General features: G+C 40.1%; 1 protein-coding gene across 2 annotated transcripts in view; it reads left to right on the top strand.

Moving 5' to 3' along the window:
* Positions 1 to 13,731, top strand: part of sorcs3b (sortilin related VPS10 domain containing receptor 3b) — an 87,001-nt gene that overhangs the window by 36,947 nt on the left and 36,323 nt on the right. Inside the window, exon 1 of one of the 2 annotated variants that reach the window (XM_023288562.3) lies at positions 1,963 to 2,884. The exons of the other annotated variant lie outside the window; for it this stretch is intronic. Within the exon in view, the coding sequence (XP_023144330.1) occupies positions 2,189 to 2,884 (696 nt within the window). The 5' untranslated portion in view covers positions 1,963 to 2,188. Of the gene's footprint in view, positions 1 to 1,962; positions 2,885 to 13,731 lie in introns of those variants that run through there. 2 annotated transcript variants of the gene reach the window in all.

Here is a 13,731-nt window from a genome sequence, read left to right as displayed (position 1 = left end):
CAACTTTTCAACACACAACTGCAAAAATACCAAGAGCAGAGACATGTGATTTGCAATATGGCTGGAGGTGGTTGAAGCATTCAACACAAATTAACACCAAAGCCAAACAACAATATTATTTTATAGCAATGGGCTAGCAGCGGAATACAAAAGTCAAAGTGATCTTTATTTGTAATGAATATGCGTGTTTCTGTAACATGCCAAGTGACTTGTCATGGTACCAGAAAGCTTTTTTTGCCTTTGGCGTTTAATTGCATGGCATGCATTTGCCACGAATAACCACCTTATCCTAACTTCAACATCTTGTGTATTATTTCGACACAGTAAATTGTCATGCAAAAAGCTTCAAAAGAATAGAAATGACACGTAAAATGTGCCAGAAGTGGCGTGCTGTTTGTATGCAATTATATCACATAGTCTGTATGTGTAAAGTGCAGTACTGAGTACAACTTATAGTATGCAGATGCAGCAGACTCACAAATAATGTCTGTGTGTGCGCCTGCGAACTCCTACACTGTTTCCGTCATGTGCAAACTGTGCTTTTTGGAATTTTTGCTGTAATTTCACAGTACACCAACCTAATGAGATGGTTGGGGACTATAAGCTTGGAGAACAGCAAATCCATTCTGTGTGTCTTTACTTGCACGGTTTTGTTTAAAACTGAACGACTATTTTTGTCTTTTGTAACAATTCTGGCTAAATATGCTATTTATACAAAATTATACAAGCCATCTTACAGTCCCCGTACAGTATCTCGCGCCCTGCTTTGGGGTCCCGACCCTCACTTTGAAAACCACTGAAATAAAGAGTAAAACAGGACAGTTGGCTTTTACAGTCTGTCTCATAACTAACCGTCAGGAGAAGCTTGACATGTTTATGCACTTGTGGAAGTCATTGAGTAACTTCAGGTCCTGGATTGGTTTAGCCTTGACAGCAACTAGTAATTAATCTCACTTTATCTCAAAATGTAATATGTAGTGACATATCTGGTAACATCATGCTTCTGTGATGTGCCTGTTGTCCTTGAAGGAAATGGAAATTCATCTCTTTATGATTCTGCCTTGGGCAGTTGCATGGCAGCTGATGGAAATGTATCTAATATATGTTTTAGTCTTTTATTACCAAGTCTCATAATAAATTCTAGAAGTCAAAAATAAGGCTTTTTAAAGACTGATATACAATTTCAGCAGGAACTGACAGAGAGCTCTGTCAGCAGGAAGTAGGAATTGCTTCTCAGAATTAATTTAGCTCCACTAATTGAAACTAATACCTTTCAAATAGCATATTGATTTGGAAGAAGTTCAATTTTTCAAACCTGCACTGTAAAAAATGAATGAATAATACAAACTGTGAAGGTGAGAAGATTAAAAGAAAGTTGTTGGAGGCTGGTTGCCTCTGTGGCACCACAAATCATGGAGATGATGCCAAACATATCATAGCATGACTTCAAAGGTGCTTTTGTTTCTTGGGTTGTAGTGCAGAAGAAGGCTGGGGGCGCATTGTGTTAGAGGCCTAATTAGAAAAAAAAAGTCTTATAGTACCACAAGAAATCCAGGTAGGAAAGCCTGCTGCACCTCCTGGATCTTTATCAGGGAGTCCAACTGAATTTCCCCCAAATGTACCCTCGCACGTGCACGCGCCTGTGCACAGTTGACAGGTGAATCTGGTGTTGATTGATGCAAGCAAATGATGTTTTCTTCCCCTGTCGTTTCAGAAGCAAAAAAGGGAGAGAAAAAAATGTTGCCACAGAGTGAACACTGTTTTGCAAAACGCAAATTACTTTTGCTGTCAACCTCTCCGACTCAATCACGCGCTGTTTTGGATAACTTTTACAGGTTTACATAAAGAGTCTAAAGATGTTGCTAAATAAAAACCTCCCCCACAAAATAAATAAATAAAATGGTGGGAGAGTTTCAAAAATGATTTCAGCATTTTAAAGCCATTTTTTCCAAACGTCCTCATGAACAATGAGCTCCCGCCGCTCCTGCAGTCACTCTCCGTCGGCGCGTTTGCCTGATGCGCAGCGCCTCCCCAACTGGTCCCTCACTTTGACAAATTCCTGGACGTGAGCGGGTCTGCTGAATGGCTTCTTGCTCGTAAAGATGATCCCTTGAATATTTTGGAAGTTGAACAGCTCTGCCGCACTGTTTCCCCCCCCACCGGCAGACGACCAGATTGAAAGAACACAATGGGACTTTGGTCATTTTGGAGTTTTGCTTTTTTGGCTTGCGTGTTGCTCTACGCCTTTCACCCCAAGTTTGTGGCTCAAGCGGAAATAACTTTTCCCAGAACAATGGACAGATTCTATCGCCTGGAGGTAACGCCGCCGGAGGCACGTGTATCTAGAAAATCTGCGGAGATTCAAGTGTCTGTCAAAGTCGACAACAGCACGAAAGTTTTAAAGCCTTTTCAAAGCGAAGCGGACGATGCGCTGAAGCCAAACAATGCCCAGCAAGAAGGGAATGGAGCGCACAGTGGGATGGAAGCACCGATCGGTATCAAACCAAACTATCACAACGGTCACAGAATATCTGGTAAAAAGTATGGCAACATTTCCGAGGACATCCAGGCGCGACCGAGCGCGAGTATAATGTTAGAAAGCGCAAATTATGTGAGAAGAAAGAAGGCAAAAAGGAGTGTAGGTGCATCATACAGCGAAAACGTGGATAGGAGTATAAGTGGAGAAGCGCAGTCAAAAGAGAGGTTTGTGGAGACTGTCCAAGGTGTTTCCAGCGCCAGAGCTGAGTACCGACGCGCTGGGGAGGAAGCCAGAGGGTCAAACCCGAGGCAAAGTGAGCCTCACCTGGACACTTCTACTTTTGCTTTGTCGGGAGACTCGGCACACAACCAGGCGATGGTGCACTGGTCCGGGCACAACAGCAGCGTGAGTTTCAGTTTTACAAAACAACATGTCATCATATCATAAAGGTTTTACAAAACACGAATATGCCCCCCACACAAATCATTTTTCAAATGTTTCTTTCTCTTTGAGATAGAAATTTGGAACGTTTATTTTACGATTCTGTCTCATTTTTACGCACAGCTGTGTCGGTGCGCAGGCGGGGAATTCCTTACTACAGATGAATTATTTCAGTCCACCATAGCCTTGAACTGAACGAGGCATTTACTCCTTTTCACATTCATGATTATGTTTTCTGTTATTGCCTGCATAGAGGTTGTGAGTGTATGCGCAATGCGCGCCCGTGTGCGTAGATGCCTGATGGATATGGATGTGCACTTGCAGGATTCCCTCGTGCCTTTTCAAACTCGAGTAGAATCGTTTATTTCAGCAAACTGTTTGTCACCTGAACTTTAAATTAACAGTTAACCCCGCAGGTAAATCTGATGTGGCACTGAGCTGTGGGAAGGTGCAGGCATTTTGGCAGCAATCACAACACATTAATTATTTATGAAATAATCAAGTAATGCCTCTCAGGAAGGTGTAGTAGCTACAATTAAAAGGACCGTGTCCAACCTGGGCCATAATATGACACTGATGAGACAGTGTCTGCCCTTTTGACAAATGAAACATGCTTTTGTCATTGACATTTAACTCACACTTGCTTGATAGCCGTCCAATTGCCTGAGTGAGTAAAATATTCCAATATGTTTGATGTCAAAATGATTCCAAACTTCACACTTCAGAACAGCTTAAAGGGAATGTGCATAACTTAAATGGATGACAAGACATTGCAGTAACCATCCAGATCGCCCCACCACACACACACACACACACACACACACACACACACACACACACACACACACACACACACACACACACACACACACACACACACACACACCCTCACAGACAGACACACACACACACACACGCACACACACACACACACGCACACACACACACACACACACACACACACACACGCACACACACACACACCCTCACAGACAGACACACACACATACCCCCACCACAGCACCACTGCACACACATCCACACCGTGTGGTTCCACACCATTTTACCGTCACAAAGACAAAGCTATGAAGATTTTATCTCTTACTTTACATATACAGCATGCAAAAGTGTTAGCAAGCAGCAGCATTTATCAGACACAATGATCTCGAAACTACAAAGAGCCTTGTACAAAAGAAATGAGGTGCCCTGCGTTTTTTTCTTCGGGAAATTTAGATCACCTGAGTTTGTCGGCTTAAAAGGCTGTGTAGCAGAAACATTAACCTGAGACCACATCTAAAGGTTTCTGTTTGCAGAAAAAATTGTGAATACCCATACCTCACCCAGATACGCAGATATATCTCACTGGGTGGAATATATAATTTAATTTCTAATTGCATGCTTTTATGTGGTGCATTTGGTGTTTTGTGATGTATGTCATTATATCAGAGGCATCACAGACTTGGCATGTTGGTGCGTCATCGAGGACAGTCCAGAAATGCACCTAATAAAATCTGATTTGTGGGATTCATCAAGAAAGTTGTTGCTGGTTTGAGATGTCTTCAGCTACGATGGCCTTTTGCTCAGCAGGACACTGTTCACTGGATCCTCACTGATGGGCTTGTCACTGCAGCCAGTCAACATCTGAGATTTATACAGTCTGAACTCCTGTGTGTGGTCCCAAAAGTAAGACTGAAACTGCAGAGTGTAAATTGATGGCGTTTTATGACTAGATGTTAGAGCTCCGGCTATATTAGATGTAAATGACTGACAATAAATCCAATCTTAAAGGGGCATTTAAAGGAAAATTACTTCATTCCTGTGGTCTAGAATAGTTCTGTCAAATATTCACTTCAAGACTTTGCCTGTGATCTGGCCAAGATGTAAAATTCCACAGGGAGTAAAATGAGAAAGATGTAGAAGGTGATGGTGAAAACGCCAGCGGGGAATCTTCAGAGTTCAGATTTGATAAAGAATTTCATCGTATAAAGCCTCAAATCTGTCCACAAATCAGTCTCCCAACTATTATTCGATTTCTGTGATTGTCTGAGACATCAAAGCCTGGAGTCATAGCTCTCTGGTCTCTGACTTTAAGAGAGATAGCATTGATTGGACTCGACCATGGGAATAAAACATACCGCACAAATTCCCTTTTAAATTCATGCTTCTTAACTACATGTAGTATTGATTGGCTGTGCATGTCTGGCTTCTTAAATCTGCCTTGAATGTGAATGTGGATGGCGATTTAAGGATTCACAATTTGAAATGATGTGTGCCTTAAATGTGGGGAAAAAAAGAATGAAAAACAAACTAATTAAAATACTAATAAATACACTTGGCTTGGGGGATCCTGTATGGCAAATCAATATTTCAGTCTTTTCGCCTCACATGTTCAAGCTGTGATGTGACAATGTTGGTAGTCTTTTCAAACGGCCATTGCAGCACATCCTACACTCAGGGGATGCAGAGCCCCCCCTTTCCATCCCCCTGAAGGCAAAAGTCTTAGTGTGCAAGCCAGCTGGTGATCAGGGAGTTATTGGCAGCCAAATGATTTTAGGCTCCTGATTGACCATTTTTGCAAGCTCCTCGCAGACAGCTGACCAAACTAGGACACTGTGTTGAAGCCGAGGACAGTAATGAGCATCTTTATTGACTTCACCTCCCCTGAGCTTCTGCTACAGAAATGATACTATATGTTGGTGTAAATAATGTCCAAATGCTATGAGAATAAGGGTCTGTCATTTTCACTGGCCTGCTATTAGGTAACTGGCTCTAGGAGGGGCCAGACGTTGATGTGGCCAGCTGTTCTTTTTGGCTGCTGAGTAAATTTCTTTGATTTTTATTTTTTTTGCTATTTCTTCTGAGGTGGCGAGAGTCAAAGCAATCTGTCATTTCTGTAACATTGTCTTTTTCGCTGCGACTGACTGGGAATCAGACAGGCCTCCTGGGCTGCGTTGTCCGCATGCTTAATCAGAATGAGGCCGTTATTGTTGCACATAATCTCATCGGTATAAATAGACAATAAAAAAGAGGAAATGGCATGGCCCTGGGGGACACCTGTGTTTAAAACCGGTTCATTAGATAGACAGCCCTTCCATTTAACATGCCAGAGCTGGTTGCACAGAAACTCCTTGATCCATAAAATCAAATGGAACGGGTTCCCAATTCACAGAGGCGTTTGACCAGAGTTTGGGGCTGCTTCAGAATGATGAAAGCGTACATTAAAAAGCTGCCACTATTGAGGTGTTGAGATACAACAAAAGGAGAAGTTTCAGTGTGTTTTTGTTTTTCTGATAATTTCCCACATTTCTCTTTCACATTCTACTCACACAAGTGCCTTTTTCTACTTTTGCAGCCATAATTTGGGGTAAAATCCTTCCAATTAAAAAGTCACATGATGTTCAGTTAAAGGGGTTGGCTGATATGTGACCTTCTAAAGCCTTTTATTAACGCACGTTTTATCATTGTCTGGCCCCGGGTTGCTAGTTAAAGGGATTTTGATTCATACAATGTTTGATGAAAATCAGAAGCTGCTCGTGTTTCACACATTTGAGTACAAATTATTTCCCTCCTGTGGCACACTTTGTATTAGAATATTTTTTGCAGCTCATCAGCATATGTGGATTTTTTATTTAGTAATTTTTAATTCCTTCCACTGATGGTCAACTGATTGTTTCTTACTAAACACGATTTAAATAGGATTGCTAGCCAATTTAGAAAAAGAAATCAAGATGTTTTTTGGTTTTTTTTTTTTCTACTAGCCATTTTCGTCCTCTACCTGCTTGTCCCTCGGGGTGTCAGCACCACACGCCTGTTCATTAATCCAGCCCGTCTGAAGCCTTTAGGGCTGCACTGTCCACTGATGTGATTGTAAGATGGTGATAGAAACTGCAGCAATCCTGTGTGTTCTGTGAGAGGAGGGAAGTTGAGCTCCTACTTGAGCCATAGCCACTGATTGTGACCACATCACAGAGGGGGTGCACCCTTCGCTGAGGCTGAATCCTGGTGTTAGTGTGATGGCTATTGTCATGTGACACAGTTACATGTTAACTCTGGTTTGACTTTCTGTTTCTCTAGAGATTGTTGTTGTGTGTATATGTGTGCAGCTATCATATACAGACGATTAGATTCTGTTCGAGCTATCCGCTGTGGTCCTCTCAGTATTTTATGACTGCTGATTAATGGCACAGCTATTGCTATGACTGTGATTGTGACGGGTGGCGTAACATTGGCCAAAACTGTGTTTACATTACTGCTAGGACTTGAACATGCCACTTTGATCAGATATGGAGACTTCAGGCATGCAGGTCAGTTAGTTTTGCACATTATAAAAACATTACCTTGCTCATCAAAACAGCCAGTGGCTACAACTGTAATCATAATCACAGCAGCATAGATGCTCCAAGCTAAGAAATAGTGAGCCAAACATTGGGATCACAGATGAAGCGAAAAGAATTATATTGTAACAGCAGTGAATGCCAAGGCCCAAGATATATTAGGTGGTAAGGAAACAGTTGGTTCTTGAAGTTTAAAGACCTGAGCAACTATGCAAATGGCCCAATTTTCATGTTTAGAGCATTTCCAAAATGGCAAGGCTAGTGGGGTGCTCCAGGTCTACAATGATGAGCGCCTACCAACAGCAATCTGAGATGAGACGTGATTCAACTCGCAGCTTTAAGGACAAAGAAAATCAGCTGCTATTGTTTTGGTGCTTGTGCGACTTCAGTGGTTTTTTGGAGTCCATGGCTCTGTGGATGGTAGCTGTTTTGACAGCATGCAAAGAACCAATAGTATGTCTAGTAGGTATGGTTATACTGTTTTGGTTCATTAGTGTATATAACGATCAGCTACAACACTGAAGAAAAACTCCAGTTTATTTAAATCTGGCATGTCTCACATTATTTTGGCTCTATTGGTCAAGCTAACTTTGCATTCTCCACCTCCGTTGTGAAAATTTAGATAACTGAGGAGTTGCACAAAACAGACTATAAATGGTAATTATCGAGATCATTGGCTTTACTAGCAAATTCATCGTATCATATTTCATATACTACCAGTCAAAAGTTTTAGAATGCCTCAATTTTTCCATTTTTTAAAATTGAAATTCAAGTAGTTCAAGTCCAATGAATAGCGTGAAATGGTACAAAGATAACTGGTGAACTGCCAGAGGTTAAAAATAAAGGTAAGGTTCCCCAAAACTGAAAAATATTGTACATTTCAGAATTATATAAAAAAGCCTTTTTCAGGGAACAAGAAATGGGTTAACAACTTAAAGCTGTTCTGCAGCAATGGAAGTTGATCAAGCCTTGGAAGTTGGTGCTACCAAATCCCACAGGTGTCCCAACTTTTCTTGATTACTTACAACCCCATCTGTCTGCATTGGTAGTGTTGGAACACACTGTGGTACCATACCCTCGAGAATATTATTTGAACAGTATTGTACTGCATAAAGTAGTGTGTTGCTATAAAAATGGCGTGGAAAAGGCAATTAGCAATAGAAGACAGACAGGCCATCATAACACCAAAAAATGTAGGTCTTTCCTACAGAGAAATTGCGAAGAAAGTCAAGGTGTTCGTGAGTACAGTTTTCTTTACCATCAAAAGGCATTCGAAAACTGGAGGAAACTCTGACAGGAAGACATCTGGAAGACCCAAAGCCACAACAGAATCAGAAGAAAGTTTCTGAGAGTCAACAGGTTGGTGATAGACGACTCACAGGGCAACAGCTTCAAGCACAGCTTAGTAGTGGTCATAGTATGAAGTCTCAGTTTCAACTGTGAAGAGAAGACTTGGAGTTGCAGGTTTGACAGGTCGAGTTGCAGGTTTGACAGGTCGAGTTGCAGCAAGAAAACCATTGCTAAGACATCAGAATAAGAAAAAGAGGCTTGCCTGGGCCATGAAACACTGCCAATGGAGTACTGAATACTGGAGCAAGATATTATGGACTGATGAATCAAAATTTGAAATCTTTGGTTCATCACACAGGATTTTTGTACGCCATCAAGTAGGAGAAAGGATGGTTCCTCATTATGTGACATCAACTGTCAAACGAGGAGGAAGCTTGATGGTCTGGGGCTGTTTTGCTGGATCCAGGGTCAGTGACTTTTACAGAGTGAGAGGAACTCTGAACCAAAACCACTACCACAGCATTCTGCAGCGCCATGCAGTACCCTCTGGTATGTTCCTAGTTGGTCAGGGGTTCATCCTACAGCAAAATAATGACCCAGAACATAAGTCCAAGTTATGCCAAAACTACCTTAGGAAAAAAGAACAAGATGGTAAGCTTGAAAACATGGAGTGGCCAGCACAGTCTCCAGACTTAAACTGTTTAAACTCAGTTGGTTTGAGATGAACTGGACAGAAGATTGAAAACAAAGCAGCCTACAAGTTTCTGGGAACTTCTGCAACAGAGTTGAGAAGAACTTTCTGAAGAAAATTAGATTTCCATTGTGGAAAGAATGCCACGAGTGTTTTCAGCTGTTATATCTGCCAAAGGTGGCTACTTTGATTGAAGTCATAAGTTTAGAATACATTTTGGTTTCTAAATAGTTTTTTTTAACTTCATTTGTTTATTTATTCTATGCTTTCATTTCAGAGTACAATGAGACATTAACATGCATAATTTCCAATAAGAAAAGGAAAAATTGGGGTGTTCTAAAACGTTTTACCGGTGATGTATGCAAATGTGATTTGTTTACATGTGAGGCTGAATTTCTGGAAACTGAGAAGTTAAATGGATTGACAGATTACCCCATGGACCACTGTGAGCACAATAGTGGCTCATTTCACTTTGACAATTGGCCGTATTTATTGGACACTGAGAGGAGATCCACAGATAAGGAGCTGAATCAAATGAAAGATGGGACTCAGAGGATGGAACAAAGCAACAGGACATCCTGAAAGACAGTGTACCTCAGGAAACTGGTGGTGTTGCTGCCCTCACTGCTCTGCTGCAGAAGTCTGCCTACAAATAGTGGGACCTGTTGATGCCCAACTTGGAAAACCTCCTTGTGTCCATAACTGAGAGCATTTCCAACTGTGGAGCTACAGATAATGACACTGCAGCTTTGCTTTAAAAAAAGCCATCCTGGAGATGGTATCAGGAAGACAAGAACAAGATTAGCCAGAATAAATGCTCAGCTCTCTGCATGCGCTGAAGAATGTGTAAGTGATTAGGCCAGCCGGCAAGTATCTCAAATGCAGTTCCCCTAATGCAAAATGACCATTCCAGGCGGCTAATTTCTGTGTTCATGTTGGGTCAGAGTCAAAAACAAAGATTTAAAATGATTTATGTAGAATTCTTCTATTTTTGGAAAGCTGCAGGGGGCTCATGCTAATGGCCCTGATAAAAGTCATTCACACACTGTTTTCTGCAACTCCTCATTTGCCTAAATCGGATAAACTGAGGTGCAAAGTTAGCATGACACCCAGAGCCACAGCAGCCACATTAATAGGATATACACTAGGTTTAAATATACCGGAATTCGACTTTAAAACCATGGACAGGTTAACCGAATAACATTGATTATCTTGTTATTATGATACCTGTGAAATCCTGGGATATATTAGGCAACAAGTAAACAGCCAGTTCTTGAAGCTGGTGTTTTGGAGGTAGAAAAATACAATACGATTACGATAACGATCTGAGCCATTTTGACATTGGGCACATTGTGATGGCTGGACAGTTGGGTCAGAATATCTACAAAATAACAGATCTCGTGAGATGTTCCCGCTATGCAGTGGTTAGTGCCTAACAACATGCACTACCATTCCGATCTATGGAGGCAGCATCTTGCATCTTACAAGGTCTGATGCCAACATCTTGGTGCAAGGACCCTTCAGAGGTGGTTTTAATGTTGTGGCTGATTGCTGTATATCCATAATAATAATTACAATACCAACAATGTCATAATAATTAACCTCCACTAGTTATCATCATAATGCAATGATGAGACTTACAATCAGAGCTTTAAAACAATCATACTGGGTCTACAGTGACAGAGAGTCAGTCACTGTTGTGTTACCTTACGTCAATGGTACTAACAGTAATGACGTTACCTTGGCAACACTGTCTTCCCAAGTGCAATTCTTTACATAGAGTTCAGATGGAATCATATATCGTTAAGTGATGTGATAGCTGGAGTGTCACAAAACTTATCTCATGCGTGCAAGGCTCCAAATAAATTCATTTTTTCCCTGTTTGCCCTGCTATGCTATAGGTAGACTACTAGTTGCAACATAAAAATTAGAAATAAAGGCTTTGATTGGCAATTTTAAAAAAAATGTGGAGTCTAAGACAGCATTTTCCATTTATTATTTTCTTTTTGCCGAAGTTTTGCTTTAATGCACAAGGGATACAAGTCTCACCCCGTGTGTAGTAATAATTTAGTGAAATCCCAGTTTTTACTCCTGAAATGACATGCATGTGCGCCCCTTTTTTTCATGAATCATTTGTGTTCGGGGACCGTAATGCATCACATCAACATATCCTTTCAGCACTTCCTCAGCACTTAGAATTTAGTTTTGCTTCACAAAGTGCATTTTAGGCAATAAATAAAGGCCCACCATCAGTCGTATGTTCAAGCACACTGTCACTGCTTGGTTTCTTTCAGCCTCTTTCACCCTCTCTCTCAATTTGTTAAACACACACACACATACACTCACTTTTATGCTTCAGTTTTAATCAAAGAGACAAAGCGGGTGCAGAATCATATTTGTCAGGTTTGCATGTGATTAATTAGTTTAATAACCGTCGCAGTGAGGTAGATACATGCTATAGCTTTGATTAGGTTATGAAAACAAATTTATGCATTTTCTGATTGGGAAAGTCATAAAATTGAAAGTCAAATTGGGAGACAGCTTTATTAATCATCACAGAGGCAGAGTTGAAACCAACTATTTCCCTTTATGAAAAAGGTTTTAATGTCTAAAGGTCATGAGTGATTTTGTCTTTAGTTTCTGGACTCCTAATATCAGGCAAACCAAGTGACCCTTCTTTTATAACATTATGTGGGGTGACTCACTGGGCCTTGAAGCAGCATATTGCCTGAAGCAGCACAGCCGCTACTATCATGTTTAAAGATGACTGGGATTGCTCAGGTGGCAGTCAGCTTAAATAATGGTTTGACTTTGCAGTTTACATTGACAGAAATGTATTAGTTGCAGAGGGAAAATGGTTTTTCCTATCTAGCAAGATACAAAAGACCCAACCTAAAGCGCTGCACGCACAGTGCAATCAATGGACATGATGGAAAACTTCCAAACACAGAATGACACATTTAGAAAACAGAATACTCACTCAGTGGGTATCCGGCAACAGTTCTTTCTTTATAAAACAGACTGGTGACTTTTTGCTTTAAAGAAGAAAAAGTTGAGTTATAGTCAAAATCAGAAGCCATGTCAATGAGCAAATTCATATGGATCAGATTTATGGCAGGAATTATGACAAAATCTGAATCAAAATCTTTGTAGAAATTAAACTTGACAGAACTTACACATCATTTACATGAGTTAATGATTGTATTGGAGCACATGCGAATTGTCACCATCATAAATGTCGAGAGACTATAAATTATTTGAACAAGGAAATAAAATCTAATTACATCCATTTTACACATCCTCTGACACTGAAGCAACTAACCTTTAATTCCTGATTTCATAGTGTGACTTTGTTTTTGGTTAAATAATACTGTTCAGAGTATTTAAAGCAACACTTTGCAACTTTGACTGAGCAGTAGCAACACCAACCTCTTTTGTGCCAATAATAACTATAATGAAAATTATTTATATTGCATTTTTGTTAACAAAATCAAAAATAAGGCTGAGGGACACAAGCACAATGTACCTGTAAAATTAATAAAATCAAATCATAAATCAAAAAGTTAAAAAAGCTCAACAAGCAGTTGCGTGTTTCTTGTGCGTTAAATTAAACCACATATCCTCTCCTGCTTCCTTCAATTACAAAACATCTCCAGGATAAAACCAATACTCTCACACTCCAATCTAGAAAAGCCATTTGGGCTTGTATTTTGTCTAGTTTTGACAACTGCAACACCCTATTTCCTGACATAAACCAAAGTCTATCTCTCAGCTTCTTGCTGGTTTTAGCAGTTGCATCACATCATTCAAGTTCTGGCTTCTCTCCTCTGGTTCCCTGTTCATTTTTGAATAGAATTAATGATTTTACTGATCACTTTTAAAGTACACCTCTGGTCTGGCCCCAAGCTAGATAACAGCAATGTTGACCCCATTTGATCCAACTCACAGCCTCAGATCCTCAGGTGCAGCCCTTCAGGCTGCTCTGAAGTCGGAGCTTAAATCTAAAAATGGGGTCACCTTTAGTGCTTTTGCCATTAGGGCCCTTCAACTTTGGAATGACCTACCTGAGGAGATAAGGCTCGCAGAATCAGTGACTTCTTTTAAATCACCTCTTAAAGCCCATTTTCATAGACTTACTTTTGTGGTGGTGTCGTTTTGGTTTTTTTTTAATGGTCTTTAAACTTTTTTTATTGGTTGTTTTGCTTTCTCAATATCCTGCTTATACTTATATGACACCATTTTATAAAGAATTGTTTCTCTAAATCATTATTAGGATCATTTTTAGGATTATTATAGTAGTAGTATTACTACTAATAATAATAACTACTAATGATACAACGACAGTTAATAATAATATTAGAGAATATTTGATATTTTCATGGATTATTATTATGTAGCTTACTTTTTAACATTCACACTCATAAATTCCAAAAATGTAATCTAACAGCAATAAAATAAAATTTAATTCCCCCACCAAATAGTCACAGATATATAGT

Source organism: Amphiprion ocellaris, chromosome 16, assembly GCF_022539595.1.
Source record: "Amphiprion ocellaris isolate individual 3 ecotype Okinawa chromosome 16, ASM2253959v1, whole genome shotgun sequence".
NCBI lineage: Eukaryota > Metazoa > Chordata > Actinopteri > Pomacentridae > Amphiprion > Amphiprion ocellaris.
Note: the sequence above shows the minus strand (reverse complement) of the source record. Positions and strands in the feature narration are given on the sequence as shown.